The following is a 19,044-nucleotide window of genomic DNA, read 5'->3' on the forward strand; positions in this document are numbered from 1 at the left end:
CTTCCCTTCCAGCCTTTGTCCTCCTCAGGCCACACATCTCACACCACGTGCCGCTCTGCGTGACCTGTAGCCAGTAACAAGTCGCTTCCCTCAGAAGCAGTTTGAATTCCTTACATTGAGTAATACTTATAATTGACCAGATGTTCTTCAAATAGTTGGCTTCATGTGACTTGACCTTCCCATTAGGAAAAACAAAGACTGTTTTTACTTTTATTGTGCATTGTGTTTTCTTAGCAAATTCCTATTTCAGCTTCGCGGCTGTTCAGTGTTTGTAAAATCACATTCGGCCCATCCTGTGTGCAGGGGGAGCCCATGACGGGCTTAAACGGTATCTTTTCTTTTTTTTTTCTTTCTTGAAAGTATGTTCCATTGTTATCTACATGTAAATCCTGATTTGGGGCACTCAGAGAGTCTCTAATCTCGAGGGGAAAAAACACTGATGCGGTGCCAGGAAGTCGGAATTTGACCTGCTTCGAGAGAAGTTCTCAGGGAGGGAAGTGAGGGGCCACGGTTGACATGTGCCCAGGGCAGTGGGCAGCCCCACGGTCTCGAGGTCAAGTGGAAATCGTGGTTCAGGAAGAAAGGAAGCGAGGAGTCAAGGCTGCGTTGTGCAAAGGGTCATGTCTTCAGAGATGCTGTAAACAGGAAACAGAGCCAAACCCGAGGCTGGGGAGAGCAAGGAGTGTCTGGGAGCAAATAGCCCGGAGAGGACAAGTGGTCTAGTGTGGAGGCAGAGGCGGTTTCTGGGGCAGGCGAGTGCTCCTGTGATGCGCAGTCTGCCCAGGATGCGCGGTCGGGGCTGTGAGGACTGTAGGAAGGCTTGTCCCTAGATGTCTGCTGTTCTGCCGCGTCCTGGGCTGTGGTCTGAATTTGGACCCCACTGACAGCGGACCATAAAGCAGGAGGCTTCAGGGGCGCCTGAGGAGCTCAGTTGGTTAGGCGACTGACTCTTGGTTTCAGCTCAGGCACTGATCGCAGGTCATGAGATTGAACACTGCCTCAGGCTCTGTGCTCGGCATGGAGTCTGCTTGAGATCTCTCTCCTTCTCCCTCTGCCCCTCAGGTGTGTGCTCTCACTTTCTCTCTATCTCTCTCTTTCTATCTCTTTTTAAAATAAATAAATCTTTAAGGGGAAAAAAAGGCAGGACGCTTTCATTTTGGTTTGCTTCTTCCAACGATTTCCACCAGCACGGGGGACTTGCTGAAAGACTGAATTTATCCTACAGTTTCTCTGCTCAGCAGCTTGTCTCTCCCATTAACCCACATGGGTTCATGTCCAGGGTCTTAAACCTGACATATGATAGTGACTTCCATCTGCCAGACAGGTAAAAAGACCCAGGAATCTTAAATATATTTCTTCTCACTCTTCACAACAAGTAAGGGAGGTTGCGGTGTTTAGTTCTAAGAAGTCAAAACACTAAAGTTCCTAGAAGTTATGAAGTTTCCCCAAAGTTAGTGACCAAGTGACAGAACAAGGGTTTGAACCCAGGTCTGCTCCCTTCCAAAGTGGGGAGCTCTTTCCCCTGAGACTGCTGCTACAGTGCCCTCCGGAATCCGAGCCTGGGCCCTAGCTCGCAGCCACCTACCCTGTGCTGTCTGGGAGGGACAAGCCAGTCAGCAGCCTTTGGCCCAGGCCTGCCATGCTTCCCGTACAGGTTTTGATCCCTTATAGGTCTAGGTAACATTCATAGACAAAACCTAATCCTCACTCTGGAGAGTGAGCTTTAAGCAACGTTACTTGAAAAGAAAAGTCCTTAGGGAGTCAAAACAAAAAAGATACAGAGGAATATAAAGGAAAAAACAAACAAACAAACAAACAAACAAGCAAAAAACCTTGACTCATGAGCCCAGGATCTAGAAAACGCTTATGGACATTAAAATAATAATAACAACAATAATAATAATATTATTATTATAACTAATAATAGTAATACTAGAATGCATAGATTCAAGGTGTGGAGGAATGTTCCAAATTAAAATGAACTCAGGGGAGTACACACCTGGATGCTGTTTCCCTCTGAACCCCCAGATAGCTGAGTGACCCCAGATTGTGAGTGCTGGCCCCATGGGCAGCTGGTCAAAGGACAACTTGCTTAAATTATGTCGAAGTTTCCACCTAATCCAAAAGTTATTTGAATTTGTGTCAAAGAGTTCTTTTCTAACAACAGGAAGTACACTTGGATTAAGGTGTTTCTGGTTGTTAGCAGTCTTGGGAGGAGTCCGGATCCTCGTGGGCACTGTCCCTTTCCTGCCCTGAATGCTGATCTCTGTCCTTACTCCCCGCATGGATTCCTGCCGGCTTTTAATAGCTGCCCTCATCTGCTTAGCTCTTGAAGGTCAGGCTCTCCCCAGCTTATCTGTTAGTTCACACCACTGATGTCCCTGTGTTCTTTGTCACTGTGTCTTATCTCCTCAGACTGTGATCAAGATGGTGCGGTAGCTTCTCCCCTATTTGGACGCCCAGCATAGAGTCCACAGGGCTGAGTCCTGCCCGAACACTGGCTTAGTGATACCTAGTGAGCTGCGACTGACAGAACCTGAGGAAGGGATATAAATACATTTTCAGAAGTTCTCATGACAGCTCCTTGTCCCTAGAGATAACTTGTACAGATGATGGAAATATCTGACATCTCCGAGTCTTTCTCGCAGATCCATAAAAGGATGGCTGAATGAGACCTCTCGGGAGGGGGAGTAGGGTCTTCCCTGGTCTTTCCTGAGCACTTCCTGCAAGTTCCAGGTCCTCACAGCATCCCCGGGGGGCGGGCTCATCAGCCCCATCACAGACAGGAGTGCACCAACTCCAGTGATGGGCACAGAGCTGCCTGTACGGGTTCTGGGCGTCCTCTTTGTCTCAGAGCAGAGAACTCCTTTTTTCCTACTGTGGGGCTGCCAGTCTCTGTCCAGGGAAAGAGGTTAGCGTATCCTGTCTTCCGTTTTGACAGATGCTGTCTTTGACCCACGTGACATGGCACCTCCCTTCTGAACTCAAACTTCATCCTCCTCATGAAGCTATTTTAACGATTCTACCCAGACTCCCTTGCATCTTGACCACGTACCTGGAGCGCTGATTTCTCACATTGACCACATCCTGCCTTATATTATCAGTTAGCTTTTTATGTGGCAGAGAGAGTTCCTGAAATGAATCTGAAGACCCGGAGGCGGGAAATTGTGTCTCCTACGTCTCTGAATCTTTCTAAGATGCTAGAATCATTTTGTGTCCCTTCCGGTCATTGGTTGGTGTTTTGATCTGGTTTTTCTTCCTGTGTTATATATTTGTTGTAACATACACCTGCCTTTGCTTTAAGTAGAAAACTGGACAAGAAAAACCCCGACACCATGGCCTTACCGACTAGCAGGGAAGGCAGGTGTCTCTTGCTGTCTATAGCTTTTGTCGCCCAGTTCAAAAGCAGGGTTGGACAGAGAAAGACACCCGTTGTCTAAGTCCATTCGGACCCTGAGAGTTGGGTCGCTGGAGCTCCCTCTCAGCATTCAGATGGCCAGGGACCGTGTCTGAGATTTTAACAAAACCTGACTCCGTTCTGAGTATGGGGAACAAGGAACATGCTTACTGATTGCAGGTGCACACCGGCCCTCACTGGCTTCAGTCAGGCTCCAGGAGATCAGGGTGAGAATGCGCATGCCTAGAGGCAAGGATGTGTCCGTTCACTCAACCAGCAGGTGTGGGGTGGCCACCGTGGATCAGGTGCTGAGCTACGAACCGGAGGTCCACACCTGCCCTGCCTTCCCCAAGCAGCAGGGGTGGAAATCCGTGTGATAATATGAACAGAAAAATCCATGCTGTCAGGAGCAGGCTGTGGGCAGGTTAGGGAGGGTTTGGGGAGGATGGGGAAGTGAGGGGACTTTTATTCGTGTGTAGGAGAGTCTGCCAGGCGCCAGGTGCTGTGAGGCGCACTTGGCCCACGTATGTGAGCAAGTCTCTAAGGCCCTTGCCTGCCCGAAGCTCACATGTTAGGAAACCGTGTGTGTGTAAGGAGACGGCCGTGTCGAGCTGACTCTCGAGGGTGATGGCTCGAGATTATCGATCTCGATGGGCGGTGTGGCTGGAAGCCGGTGAGGAAAGGTGCCTTCCGCTTGGACGGCCCTGGGCATGAGGAGGGGGCTTCGCCCACTGCTCCTCCAGGATGTTCAACACAGACCGGAGAGCAGCTTCATCGTACCAGACTGTTTCAACAGAAGCTTCCTTCCCATGCTCGCGAATGTTTTGGTCTCCTGGGCCAGGTGCTTGGTCAGTGGGAGAGGACCTACTCAATGCCCAGAGGAAGGAGAGACGGATGGAGGGATGGAGGGATGGGATGGGTCGTTTGCCATTTGGAGGGTAGACACGATCATACCGGCTGTGTGGGAAAGGGGTCCCCCGCAGACCCAAGTCAGGAACCCATGGTTACAACCCAGGGGGCCCAAATGCGTTGTCTAGATCCGTGGGCCCCTTCCCGGGGACCTCGCTGCAGCCGGAAGGGATTCCCGCCGCGGTTCTGCCCGTGAGTTCGCACAAGGGGGTCTGACGGCCCGCGCTTCTCTCATTTCAGACTGCTCTGCCATGACCGCGGCGCGGTACCGGCCCACGTGGGACCTGGCCCTCGACCCGCTGGTGTCGTGCAAGCTGTGTCTCGGGGAGTACCCGGTGGAGCAGATGACGACCATCGCCCAGTGCCGATGCATCTTCTGCACTCTGGTTGGTCTGATTAAAAACACTTCCAGGAGGAGGCTTTTGCGTTCATTTTTCGCGACCTTCGACCCCACCTTTGCCAGGGACAGAGTCTCTCTTGCAGTTCCTGGAAGAATTCGCCTCGGAATCCGTCAGGCACCCCAGTAGATTTCCATCCCAGGAGCTCGCGATGCAGAAGTTAGAGGTTAAACAGAGTGGTAGAGGCTGGAAATGCCACCGAGGAAATCTGATCATGCCACGAGCTTGCCTTTCCAGAAAGAAAAAGCTTTACCATACCTCATTTTAAATTTAATTTAATGATTACGTCCTTGAGATTGTAACTCAAGGTGCTAAGCTAGTGAGTGCGCACGGAGGATACCCGGCTACTCATGTCAGCTTGCTCCGTGCCATGCTACAGAGGACGCTGAAATCGCATTTACATTTCCGTGTGCCTTAGCCAGCATTATTTGGGGCCCGATGAGCTGCTCTTAGTGACCGCAGGGACCTCTCTTTCCCTCAGGCCTCACTCAGACCCAGCCTGTCACCCCTCAGAAAGGGAAAATGAGGATACAGGGCTTATTTTCAGTTCATCTTGAATTCTACTTGATTTCTCTTCCCATTCAAGGAATAAAAAAGAAAAAAGTCCAGAAAAGAAAAAAAAAGAATGTTTCCTTCCAACTATAAAAAACCCAAAAAGTTGCTTCTGAATTTAACCGTCTTATAAATGGACCATCTGGGTGGCCTGCCGGTGTGTTTTTCAAATGTCGAGGTTAAAATCTGTCACCAGACGGCCTTCCCTGCCCTTTTGCAGGAGCCGCGTTCTCCCTTCCTGCCCTTGTTGCATGGACCTGACTTCGTGTCTCCTGATGTCCCTGGGACGTGGGCATGTTCGATGGCATGTCTCTTTCAGAGATAGGGAGGTGGAGCTTTGCAGACCTTCTCGTCTCCATCTGCTGCCTTTCTGGGGGACAGGATTCCGTACCCCTTAAACACATGTCCAGCCAGGACTCACCATTGCTCCTCACTAAAAGTTCACTAGACCACACCACAGGGAGTCCGCCTCACTGTTGATCTGCAAGAAATGCAGCTCCTTAAAGCCTCAGGAAAGTCACTTGAGCCTGGAGGGCAGGAAATTTCTTTTGACATTTTCCTGAGGTGGGAAAGGACGGGAGGGAGAGGGGAGCGGGAGAGGCAGAGATGGGGACCTCCAGCCACTGAGCCCCGGGAATGGGACTCAGTTTCGTTCCTAGAGGAAGAGCTAGGAGGGGGGAAGTCGGGACTGAGTGATTTCCTTCATGCAGGTTGCCTCCCGCTTGCCTGAGGGAAAGTCTTCTGTGGTCCCCAGGGGTGGAGTCAGTCCCATCTGTCCTGTGCCCTTGGGCCAGCTTGCTGGGTCTCAGTCACTGGCTCTTCCCCTCCCCCACCTTTCCTCCTTTCATTGTTGTTCTTTTGGTTTTCTGTTCAGATAGAATTGTAGTAAAAACAAGTAAGCAACTCTAATTCACATCAAGTGCTTAATGTAAGGGGCCGACTTTGAAGCAGGGGAGAAAACACCGTCCCCACAAAAGGGGCGTCTGCAGTTCTGAGAGATGGCAGGACGTTGGAGATTTTTTTTTTCTCACAACCGGGTATTAAACATGAAAATGTTGAAAAAACAGTCGCACTTGTGTCTGCAGCAAGAAGAGAGGAAGCACCTGTGTGTTGACAGACTGAGAGTGGGGGAGGTGCCCGCGCCCCATTTCTTCCCTGTGTGGGGGCCTCAGGTCACCCCGGCCCACCACCACGGGCTGCGATCAGAGGAGTCGTAACTGTCCCTTTCCTGGAGGACAGATGGGGGAAGGTGGGAAAGAGAAAAGAGAAAAAAGTGTCTGGAAGGAAGGAAGCCTCTTCTAAACTAATCACTGGAGGGTTATTGTTAGGTTCTGAGGGATGTTGACCTCAAGGAGGGAGGGGCCCAAGGGGAAACCAGGATGGGGAGGTCAGGCATCTCTGCCTTGAAATGCAGGTGCTGTTTCTGACCTCGACAGGTGTGCTGGGTCCCCCAGTAGTTAACGGTGGGGGAAGCTGAGACCTGCGGTTTGTAGTCAAGTGCTCTTTCCACGATGGCCACGCTGTGGCTCCCGAGGTGGACAGTGCCATCCATTTTCGCTGGGAAATGTACCCACAGTCCAGCCCCTAAGCTTACTGCTCCCTCTGTGGCTCTGGCCTGGCAGGGAAGTTGACGACCCAAGGCTGGCTCAGGGGGCACAGTGGAAACGTTTCCTAGCAAAACCCTCCCAATCCGGCCCCTGTACCATGACGGTCCCACTTCTGCTTGTGTGTCCACGGCGGCTCTGTCCGCTCACACTCTCTCCGATAGCTAGCTCAGATGACCCTCTGTAGTTCGGGCCCTTTGGGGTGGAAATGCCACCATGTAATTGGGTCCCTGCCTTTACCCAGACTCAAAGCTCCTGTTCCCTATCCCCTCCCCTGTCCTCAGTTCCTGCACTCAACTGCTCCAAAGTACTGGAAGCTTCCAGCTCCTCTTACTGTATCTGGCTCCTTCTGCCCCATTCTGTTGTCACGACGTCTATTTACCGATGCCCCCTACTAGGAGTGGGGATTTTGTTTTGTTTCATTGTTCCTTAAACCTTAGCACACAGTGACACTCAAAAAAATGTCCGTCACTGGGATGGTCGGTGCTTGAGTTCTCAACGGCTTTTGTTGCGTGAGGAAGATGCTACTCTTACTTTTCTTACTTCCACGATTGCAACTGCTCTTGCTGTAATTCCACTTCTCCTTCTAATCTGAGCCGTGTCTAAGAAATCCTAGTGTCTTCAGGTTAAGAGGAAGCCAGCTGGGGCTCACGACATGGTAAGAGGGAATGCTGGGGGGTGGTGTTCAAAGTGTCCTTCAGCTCAGGGTCCACTCAGATGCAAGTCTCCAGGGGAGACTGTAATGGTGTCAAGTGGTTAAAGCAGGCCTCTCTGTCGGTATAGAGTTTGGGCCCCGTGGGCGGGTCATCGGTCCTGCACGTTGGCTCCTGGGGGCTCTGAGCGCCCTAGGCCTCTGTGGGGCACAGCTCACAGCTTCTGCTCTCTGGGCTGGGGCCCAGTGCTGTAGAGGGCCTCATCCTAGTCTTGGGTCTCACGATGGGGAAAGGCATATCTTGCGGTGTGGGGCTGAGAATGGACCAGGGCCTGGGGCTTCCCGCTGCCAAGATGGCGGCCACATGGACACGTAGCTCAGCAAGGCCCTTCTGTGTCCCCGTGCAGACCTGTTCCCGGAGCTGCATGGTCTTGAGCCGTCTCCCAGGCCCTCGGATTCTCTGCCTGTACTGCTCACAGGCACGCCACAGTGATTTCTGTCTCTATCTCTGGCTTCTAGCTTCCCTCAAACTCTGCCTCACGGGTAGAAAAGGGGGAATAACGTTTGTTAACTGCTGGTGACTTACCACGATCATCTCACTTGTCATAAAATCCTGTGAAGTGGGCAGAATGCTCCCGTCTCATGAAGAGACACGGCAGCTCAGAGAGATGAAATGCCCCGCTCTAGAGTGCTCTCGGGTTGTCTCCCTCACTTGCTGCTTGTGTCCTGATCCGAAGCTTGTCTATGAGCGGCCCCTAAGAAAATGCTGACTCCTGGCATCTGTTCTGCTGGGAAGCTGCACACAGGCCTGGGGGCTGCCCTGGAGTCGCTTGTGGGCCACATTCCAGGCCGGGGGCAGGGGCCGTCCTCCATACACCCCTGGGTCTTGGCACCTTCCAACCGAGGAAGGACACGCGGGGTCTTTCTCTCTCACCTGACCTTCCATCCCAAAGCCCCCATCCCTGTTCGCACCCAGGAGACCCATCCAAGTCTCTTGCAGTTAGGGCCCTGGACCCCTGCCCTGTTGTGGCAAGGTCCCCCGATGGAGATCCTTAGCGGTGTCCCCCGCCCCTTCCTGTCCACAAGGTAAAGAGCAAGCACGCCGTCGGTTTCCCCGTTTACTGGAGTAATCCTCAGCTCTGTGGACAGTCGAGACAGCCTAGGGTACTGAGGGGAAGTGAGCGGAGCCTCCTTCTGCGGAAAGAACCCTCAGGTGTCCCGATTCTGAGCCGCTATGCACGAACTCATGTTGTCCCCTGCTGGGGCCTCAGAGTCACACATCTGTGTCCCCTTCTGCCTGCACACACACAGAGACGCCACAGAGCTGCACACAGAAACGCACTGACTCGCCCATCAGCACAGGTACCCCCGCGACTTCTCTGCCTTCCGTGGTTTTGGCTCCTAGACTTGGGTGCAGAGCAAATCGGTGCTGGTTGAGTGTGTGACATGACGGCTTCTCCGTGTTTCTGCCGCTGACATCTGTGAGGCACCCTCCCGCCACAATACCTCTGCCTTGTCTTCCGCTGGGAGGTCTGTGCAGTGAAGGGGAGGTTTGCTTCAGGACTCATCTTTGCTGCTCTGTGACTTTGCTTTTTCACATCAGCTGATTGCAAGCCTTGTACACATTTGCTGCTTACAGGTGTGGTGGGTGGGGGGCTGTGCTTGCCTCCTCCCCCTGCCGCCCTGCAGAGGAGGCTGTCTCCCCCAAACCCGCAGAGGAGGCTGTGTCCCCCCAACCCCAGGGAGAAGCATGTGCCCCTGCAGAGGAGGCTGTTTCCCCCCCACCCTGGGGAGGGGCTTGTGCCCCCTTCAGAGGAGGGGTTCACACTCTCTCCGGGATCTCCTCCTACCCCTGCCCCAGGAGAAGGGGGTCGAGGATTCCCTGGTCTCTGTGTGGGAGCAGAAAACCCAGCCTCAACTCCTGGCTCTTTTCTCCATATAGAGCCGTGGTACCAAGGCCCCTGAGTGCCCAGAAAAGCCCCCAGGTTGTTAGAGCGGGACTGAGTCCTCTTTAGACTGTCCTAACCATGGCCTCCAGGTCACCCTCCACCTCACCCTGCGCCCCACTCTGGTCCCACCTCATCAGAGCCTGCCCATCATTGGCCACCACCGGGTTCTCAGAACAGTCCTCCTGCGCTCCATCAGCAGGGCTGGGGACCCCCTGCAGGACTCCACGGGGGACGCCTCGTTTTGATGGTCGGTTTTTCCAATCCCTGCTGGCTCCAGGCCAGGCGCTGGGATGTGTCCAGACCCCCAATGAGCTGACATCACTGTTACTTCCCGAAGCCAGGGCCGCACACTGCCCCGATGGGGACAGCTGGCCTGAGCCGCTTACCTGGTCTCCTTGCCCCACTCAAGCGTACCCCACCCCGCTGAGGCTGAGTTCTTGAATGCAGTCTCTGCTGGGGTAATTGCACTCCAGGCACACGGGGAGTTGTCCCCACCGCCTCCCACAGGAAGCTCCCCACTGCTGCATGCCGCCCGGACCCCCTCCTCCCTCTCCGCTCCCCATGGGCCTCCGGTACCAGCTTCGGTGTTGGGCACACCTGTGGTCAAGCCAGCCCTTCTCCTGGGGTCACTGTGCTTCGTGTGGGCCTGACGTGGGAATGGGAAGCCTGTGCTCTGCCTTCCTTGAACGAGCACGCCCCCGTCCAACCCTGTCCTCACGTAACCCGTAGCTGGCTTGTCTCCCTCTTTGCTTTGACTGTGCTGAAGGAACCCCCCCCCCCCAAGACTTGCCACCTCCAGCACGGTTCCAACACGCTCTCTCTCAAAAGCAGGTCCTCCTGCTGAACTGACCTAGAAATCCCAAACAGGTGACCAACTCACTCCTGTGGACTTCTGACTCGGTGCTCTTCAAAGAGAGTGTTCCATGCCAGGTCTGGGGCTCCCCGTCCTTACTGGGCGTCTGTAATCGCAAGCCTGCAGAGGGTTGTGCGTTCCCTGGGTCCCGACCTGTGTGCGGAGCCCTCCGTGCACTAATATTCGGGGCAGCCGTAGCCATAGGGGCTGCCGTGCTAACACCCACGGAAGGCACAGTGCCTGCCCGAGCTCGTGACTGTGGCCACCTTGGGCTGGCCTCGCGGTTGGAACAGGCTTGGTGGTGGCAGGCTTCTCTCCTCCCACAGCACGTGGAATGGGGCTCTGGGAAGTGCTGTCCCTCGTGTGCAGCTGGGAGCTAGGTAGGCTGGGAGTCGGACCCAGGTCTGTGCTTCCCGGGCCCCTGTTCTTCAGATGGTGTCCACTGGGGTCCCACTGCTGGGGTCCCACTGCAATCTCCTGTCCTGCCCGTTCATAAGAAGTGGGCCCCCGAGGATTGTAAGCTATTCCGGCGCCTTGAAGCACAGTTTCTGAGCGGTTTTCTCCCGCTCTCTGGGTCTGCAGCAGCCCGCAGACCTTCCAGTGAGAAAACAGCCTGGAGACTTGCTGTAGCTCAGGCAAGGCCGCTGGGCCTCTGTGGCCCGCTTCTCCTTGGCAGGAAACTGAAGCAAATCTTCAGTGCTGTCTCCTCTTGGAACTGGGTTTCAGAGAGTTGGAAGACAAAGCGGAAAATGAAATGCCTGGAACATTCTGTGGCTCTTGACGCTCCCCCTCCCTCCTTCTGCCCTTTGTGCAGCGGATGCCCCCTTTCCTGGGATGTCCTTGTCCCTCTGGCCAGGGTGTGTCCTCTGGGAAGCCTTCCTGACCACCGCTCTGGGGGGGCCTACTCCCCATTAGGGTGTCAGGAACATGGCACCATCCCGACCTGCAGGAGCGTCTTTCCCCACAATGGCGGTGGGGGGGCTTGGTGTCATAGCCTCCGAGCATCAGAGACGTGTACAGATGCATTGCAGGGTGACTCGGACTTCGCCACCTTAAGGTCCATACAACCGGCACCTGGCTGGCTCAGTCAGTTAATGGTCTGACTCGATTTCAGCTCAGGTCTTGATCTCAGGGTGTGAGATCAAGCTCTGCATTGGGCCTCCTGCTGGGTGTGGAACCTACTCAAAAAAAAAAAAAAAAAGTACCTACAATTCTGTGTCCTTGTTAAAAAAAATAATAAGAGGGAGCTGGAAGGAGGTACTAAATGATTGCCCATGAAAGAGTTCTTCGTTGAGGAAGAAGGCAGAAATTAAAAACAAAAAACAACCCTCCCCACCTTGGAGTCAGGCTCCAGCACTTACAGAGTGTCTTTGGGTCCATTCCTCACTTTCCCAAGTCTTTGTTTTCTCATCTGCAAGCTGGGACCCCTGAGGCCTCTAGGGATTCTTGCCCCAGGGAAGCCATCTGATCCCTGAAAGCGCCACAGCAGGAAACCCATCAGGTCAGCTTTTGCACTGTCTTTATTCTTAGAGAAGTACCTCATCCCCATTCTTTGCCCTCCTTTTAAGATCCCTTCTTGTGATTAGATTGAAAAACAGGGCTTGGGAGTCCTGACCCGCTTGACATCTGGAAGGAGACTGGACTGGTTTTCCAGGGAGGGCCTGCCAGACGCTTGGCCCCCATGTCTTCTTACAGAGTAAACACAGGGGCACTCCCAGAACGCAGTCGCTCGCTCGGTGCACCATGCAGAGGCTCCCAGCGATCCAGCCGGACGTGATGCACTCACTGTTGCGCTGCAGGCCCGTTCTGAGCAGTGATGTTCGGGGTCGTCGAGACGCCCTCGTGCAGTTTCCCATGGACGTTAGGTGGTGTGCTTCTTGGGGAGCCCAGAGGCCCCTGTGGTGCACGGCCCCGCATGGTGCTGGGAGAGTTGAGGGCTTTGGACCGTTCTCCAGAGATCCCAGATTGGCAAACTGATGAGAAAAAGTAAAATCATCATTTTGTGGCTAAGGTTCCCATAGATTTTTACGTATCTGACTCCAGGAATCCTACCACGCAGACAGACACCCTAGAGGCACCAACAGTCGCTATGGTCATGGAAGTTGTGCTGGGTGCTTTTACGTTCTTACCATCACAGAAGCCCAGCAAGATGGCCATCCCCGTTTTATGGTCAAGGGAACCGTGGCCTGAACTCATTAGGGAGCCCTTCTGTGGCCTCTGCCTACAACGGTTCCATGAGTCTGTCTAGTCCAAAGCCTGTGGTCTTCCTCCTGCCTCACGGTCACCCAGCCATCCCTGGTACATTCCAGGTCCCTCCCAACCAGAGACACAGCATAGTCACAAGGGTCACAGGCCACCAACCCTCAGCGTGGCTGTCTCCCCCAGACAGCTGTCATGGTGCTCACGGCCAGAGCGGGGGGCGGGGGGGCAGGCCTGCTGGCGGCTCCGTGGGAAAGCCCCCTCCTCTCTCTGCTACCCGGCTTCCTCCTGGTGTGGGTTTTGATGAGCTTACCTCTGAGACCTCAAACCCGGGCCTCTGGGAGCTCTCCATAACCATCGCCCTGGCGAGATGTCAGAGTCTAGGCATTGTGGAGGTTCATGGAGCCTCTGCACTCACGGGCAGCCTGGGCAGGGCTGAGGAGTGCAAGCTGACCTTGGGCTGGGCCCTGGGCACCTGTCTTGCTGTGGACGCACGAAGCCTTGCATTCTGAGGATTGCCAAAACGGCTGCCTCGTGTCTCCGATGGATGAAATACTCTGATGTGCCTGAAGGGTGAAAATTACCCATTTAGACTGAATTATTATTCATATAATCAAGCATGCACTGTTTTTTAAAAATAGATTTTATTTATTTATTTGAGAGAGAGAGCACAAGCAGGGGGAGCAGCACAGGCAGAGGGAGAAACAGGCTCCCCACTGGGCAGGGACCCCGACATGGGGCTCGATCCCAGGACCCCGAGATCATGACCCGAGCCAAAGGCAGACGCTTAAGTGAGCTGCCCAGGTGCTCTGAATCACGATGACTTTTCATCGTGTTGCGGTGACAGTCGTGTTGGCATCATGAACCCCAAATACTGGACTGGGGCCGTGACTGCAAGTCGACGTGGGGAGGCTGTTGGGATGGTTGACGCCGGTTCCTCTCCACGTAGTGGCCCCAGTGTTGATGCTCGTCGAGTTCTCCTGTGAGCCTTTCAGTCTCTCTTGCTGCTTTCGGTGGCGAGCGCACCTGGGGAGGTCACATCTTCTTCTAACGGTGCTCTTCCGGGGAGCGAGGGCTTCCCAGGCTCATAGACGGGGCGGGAGCACATGGGCACTGTGTCCGACTTCCTCCTCCTCGATAGAGCTCTGCGGTGTCTCCCCCTTTTCCTGTCTGGCTGGCCTGAGACTTTCAGCAGTCCTTCAGGTGGTGCGGTGGGAGTGGGGGACTGCTGGGGAAGTGGGGTTCAGGGTGAGGGTTGGCATCTATGTGCAGGTTATGGCGGAGGGGCGCCGGGGCATTTCTGAGTCGAGCCAGGCCGGGCTGGACGCGGGACTCTCTGCCCTTGCTGTCCCGGTGTGCTGACAGGCCCCTTCTTGTGGAGATTCCGTGTTCACACCCGAAAGGTGAAATCATCCTGCCCTTCTTGTAAGAATGATCCAAGGGTCCAGGAAACCGTGCGGTAGGAAGAACTGAGTACAGTGCCTGAGGTCTGACCTGACCTTCCTCTCTGCTTCTCTTCCTACCGTGAGACCTGCCGGTGTGGTGTTGGCCAAGGTTGTGTGTGGGGATCCCACCTGCCGCCTTTGTTCTGTGGCCTGGAACGGGGTGGGGCACCCCATAAATACTTGTCCAGTGATCAGAACCTCTAATTTGGCGGTTGCTGTGGGCGGCACGGCGAAGACAGGGAGCTGTGGTGGGACGGCGTGCCTGGTTAAGCATCAATGGGTCTTTGCCTTGGAGGAGGTCAAGATGTTGAAAGATGCTTCTCTGTTCTTTTTCTTTTCAGTGCCTGAAACAGTACGTCGAGCTCTTGATCAAAGAAGGACTAGAAACCTCAATCAGCTGCCCCGATGCTGCCTGCCCTAAACAGGGCCGCCTGCAGGAGGACGAGGCACGAGCACCTGAGCAGACGGGCTTTTGCACGTGGGCCGGGTGCCCTGCTGCACGGGGGTGGGGGGGGGGGGTGTCGTGGGCTCTGTGCAGGCCGACCGGGGCTCTGTTCCAGCCCACAGCCGCTATAGGTCTTTTTCGTGTTCTTTCTCTTCTTAGATTGAGTGCATGGTTGCCGCTGAAATTATGCAAAGATACAAAAAGCTGCAGTTTGAAAGAGGTAGGTGCCCGGCGTGGTAGGGGGTCATGGTTGCCGGGGTGGAGAGCGGGGGCATCAGGGGTGGCGCGTCCGGTGGATAGCCTTGCACATGGTTTTGGCATATTGGATGGAAAGCGTTGATGTAAGTTAGATTCCTGAAATGGCTGCGTCGTTTTCAGTTCTCTGCAGAGCTCCCAGGTGGAAAGTCTTTCTTGGGGTTCTGCATGGTAATGAGAAGGAATCCTAAAACACAACTCATTAGGGGGATTTGGTTCAAAGAGATCTGACCCTCATGGGGCATGCTTATGCCTCAGTCAGGTTAGGGCTGAGAGTACCGGGACTAAATTCTTAGATGGTGCAGAATTTAAAAGCTCCGAAGGTTCAGAAGGATGTTGGGAGGGCACCCCTAGGTGGAAATGTGGCGACCAGAGAGTGCAGTCTGTCCCTTTGCCCTGAGGCTGGTCTGGAAAGATGGGTGCTGGGCCCGAGTCCCTCGTCTCCATAAGTATTCTGATGGCCCTGCCAGCTTGCCCCCTTCTGTAAACACGGCCCCCGCAGAGGCTGACTGACCTGCCCAGACTTGCAGCTCTCATGGTCGTAGGGTGGAGTGTGGACCAGATCTGTGTCCTGCACGCCCACTCGGCAGGAGCCAGGCCTGCCATAGACCTCCGGGTTTCCCAGGAGCCCTGTGTGGCACGTGCAGAGCGGAGATGACATCACTTCCACGGTGGCCTTGCCAAGCATTGAAATATGTTGGATGTCCAGGACTGGCCTTTGGCTTGGCTCTCTGAAGTGTGCCAAGGTCATAAAATGATGTTTTAAAGAGTCTGTGCCTTCCGTTTGGCTTCATTTTCATATGTATCCTGGACCTTGGGCTCACTGGAAAAGAGCAGAATAACAGACATGTTTAGATGTTGCTTCTTGTGCACGATTTTACCGTGATCCAAACTGACCTTTTCAGCTCAGACTGCAATCGTTCAAGGGTGCTCTCCCCTCTTCCTGCTCTGGTACAGAGAGAGCCTCGTCTGCATCAGATAGATGCTCATTACTGAGAGGCAGTCCTGGGCTGCGTGTTTACAGGAAAACACTCAAGATGGGAAGAAAGCAGAATAGAGCAGAGGAAAGGATCAAGCGATTCTTAGCTTAGCCAGATGTGGAGAGGTCTTTCTTTCTTTAAGAAATGTTAAAAGTAGTTCATTTCCTCTTGGGGCTTACTTCTGGGGGAAAAAAAAAAAAGGCAGTGGGAGGCCAAGTTAAAATTTTTTTTTTAACAAACAGGATTCTGATGGCATTGAAATTGTTTTCAAGAGCTTGTTTATTTAAATGACATACATCATTTCGTTTGGGTTTATAGTTTAAATATAACACCATGCGATGTAGAAGTCAGCATGTGGAGCTATACAGTTGATTAACTTGGATTTCTGAAACTTTCAGTCTCGTCTGAAAATATTTTCCAGAGAGAATTTGGAGAGAAACTGGTAGTTCTTTGGGCTTTAAGAAAATTAACTTTCTCTGACCTTGAATTTCATGTAAAAATACAGCTGGATAAACTTTCCTACCTAATAATTTCAACTTTGTACTTTCAAATACTTTGTCATTTCAAGTGCTTTGGATAAGCCAAGGATTTTTTTTTTAACCTTGCATAAAAAGGAAGCCAAGTTGACTTATGTTAACAAAATCTCTCATTTTCTCATTTTTCTCATCGAGAACATTTTGCTAGCGTTCTGTGAAAACACACAATGAACTCAGACTTACTGTGACCAAAGACCTGTCTGAGTGAAATGTTAAAATGTTGGAGCTCACGGGAAGCAATCGCTTCTAGCTCGTACGGCGAACAAGTTTTGAGATATGACCAGAAGGAGAGTTCCCCGGCCTCGTCTGTCGTTTTGACGTGCAGTCGGGGAGGGCGCCCAGGAGGAGGACCCAGCTCCCTGGTCCTCTGACAGCTCCTCGTTCCTAATCAGTCTAAGTTGTAAGCATTGTCTCTGCTGTGTCTTAGAACGTCTCCTCTCACATCCCAGCCTTGATCTTTTATTAAAGTGGACGTACAGCTGACACAATGTTATGTTAGTTTCAGGCATAGCAAGTTTGATTTTCATCTCCTCTCCCCGACTCCTCCAGCTGGGATCTTTGCCAAGGAGACTGTGGGCTTGTTTTTCTTTCTGACTGCCCACTTGCCCATGTGGGAGATTCCAGAGGCCGATGGGGACCGCCGCTGCAGGGGACTCCCCCCCTCGCACGCCCCACTGCACTACACCCATGCTCCTGCCTAAGCCACTGAGTCAGAAGGCAGGTGTTTCTCTCCCCGTTCCTCGCTCCTGAAGTTCTTGCCATCCAGGGGCAGGTATCTGTGACCTCCTGGGTTCTTTATCCTTGAGACAGACAGCAGGTCCGATGAATGCTGAAGTCGGGTCTTGTCCTGCGTGGCGTTGGTGCTTTCCGCCAGAGTAGAGCCCAGACCGATGAACCCGCTTGCCGAGCTGATCCTTCAGTAAGCAGACTTGACGGGACCAAGGACTCCCCACCGGACGGGATGTGCTGCTGGGGGTGCGGCTGGAGCGTGAGCCTGGACAGGCGCGTAGTGAAAGCCAGAAACTTGCCTCTCCTTGCACGCTTCTCCAAGAAAACCATGTTTAAAAAGAAAAGCACCTTTTTTCAAAAAAGTCTTGGGCTTTTTTATAAGCAGAGCTACTGGGGACCTGCTTCCTTTATCTGGGGTTAATGAGTCTTTGGGAGATGGGAGCTGAGATTATTTTCTTCTGCTGTGCAAGAAAATAGGCCACTGGCCTTGCTTGAAAGCCTGTGCTGTACACAGACATGCGTGTGTAAAACATTAGACATGATGTATCAGAGATATAGTGTGCCTTATGTATATTATTAGTTATGTATGTGATCCATAGCCTTAGATGTCTGCACTGACATGCTTCCCCAAAAGAAGAGCTCTCTGGTGTTTCCCAGTGTGGATTTTCTTCCTGATCGATTCCTGTCTTGTACGCCGGCTGGCAGTACTCGGCACGGTGATGGGAGTGCTGGCGCCAGCCCACGAGGAGAGCCCCAGGGCTATATTCGCAGGGTTTGAGGGGTCCTGGCGGCACGGGAAGGGTGCTTGCCTTTGGCAGGCTGGGACAGACTCTTTGCCGTTTACCTCTCCGATAGGGAATCTCTCCCCCAGGAACGGGCAGTTCTTGTCACAGCTCCACGAGGACAAAAGTCACACAACTGAAGCCATTGCCATGGAAACCTTCACTAGGTCTCCTTGGCCTCTGCGCCGTTGTGTAATTGGGTCTCTGACGATGAGGCCGCCTAGTAGCAGCATTTGCTGTGTGCGGAGAGTGACTGGGAGGCTGGGCACGGCCACGAGGTGTGTGAGGGCCTGCAGTCCGCCCTGACGCCTCTGGGCCCCTTGAAGCCGAGGCGGGCCTGAGAGCTGTGGGAACCCGCAGGATCTGTGGGAGGGCAATGGACTCACTGATGCACCCGGACGGACCAGCACTAACCACAGAGTCCCAGTGGGAAGAGAACAGACCAGGCGCAGGCACTCTCCCCACGTGTCCTGGGGTGGTTCGTGTGGTAAGTGACCTGCATTGCCCTTCTGCAGGTGCTGTGCTCATGGGGGGACCCCAGAATTGAGCTGGGGTGGAGCTGCCCTACCCCGCCTGGAGTACTCACGAGCACCAATGAGAAGGAGCCGTGTGGGGACCTTCAAGAGGAGCTCATTGAGACTCTTCTCATGGGGGGGGGGGCTGGGGAGGGGAGGGGTCACCTGCCTCACTTTCATTCCCCCAGGTGGGGACCTCCGTGGGGGGCTACTCTCAGCTCAGGGGAGCTCCCCACACGTGTGCCTCGGAGGTGACCACTACGTTGCCCCACAGAGCCACCCCCCACCCTGATCTCATAGCCATAGACATTTCTAGAAAAGCAGCTGATGACAAGAACTAATCCTTCTCATTCACTCACCATTAGGAACCTCATGAAGAGTTTACATTACTGTAATGAAGTTCAGCTAAAAAGTAGCACATTTTCCTGGATTCCAGAGTCCCTTTATATTAGCAGGTTCCACTATATCCTCCCTAGACCTACCAACTAGACAATTTCCTGCCATTGATTAATTCTCCCTTCCAAACAACAGGTCAGGGGAGGAGTTAGGTTAGAGTGGGAGTGGGCCAGTCGTGGCCAATGGCCCAGAGTGGCCCGGCCCACAGCCTTTTGTTGTAAATAAAGTTTTATTGGAACAGCCATTTACGGATCAGCATGACTGCTTTTGGCTACAGTGGCAGAGCGGAGTCGTTGGAGACAGACCGCACGACTCTCAAAGACTAAAATACACTCACTGTCTGCTCCTTTGCAGAGAATGTTTGCTCATTCCTGGAATAGAAGTCCGTTTTCAGGGTTGTACCTGACACAGCTTATTCCTAGAGGGCTGAATCCGGCTTCTCGTTTAA

The 19,044-nt window shown here is 53.4% G+C and overlaps 1 protein-coding gene across 3 annotated transcripts in view; it reads left to right on the top strand.

Annotated features, from left to right (window-relative positions):
• RNF144A (ring finger protein 144A) overlaps positions 1-19,044 on the top strand; it is a 109,472-nt gene that overhangs the window by 68,096 nt on the left and 22,332 nt on the right. For all 3 annotated transcript variants that reach the window (XM_045978929.1, XM_045978927.1, XM_045978928.1), the window contains 3 exons: positions 4,547-4,692; positions 14,300-14,404; positions 14,563-14,623. In XM_045978929.1, coding sequence (XP_045834885.1) covers positions 4,558-4,692; positions 14,300-14,404; positions 14,563-14,623 — 301 coding nt within the window. In that variant the 5' untranslated portion in view covers positions 4,547-4,557. The remainder of the gene's footprint in view (positions 1-4,546; positions 4,693-14,299; positions 14,405-14,562; positions 14,624-19,044) is intronic.

Source organism: Meles meles, chromosome 15 (genome assembly GCF_922984935.1).
Source record: "Meles meles chromosome 15, mMelMel3.1 paternal haplotype, whole genome shotgun sequence".
NCBI classification, from domain to species: Eukaryota; Metazoa; Chordata; class Mammalia; order Carnivora; family Mustelidae; genus Meles; species Meles meles.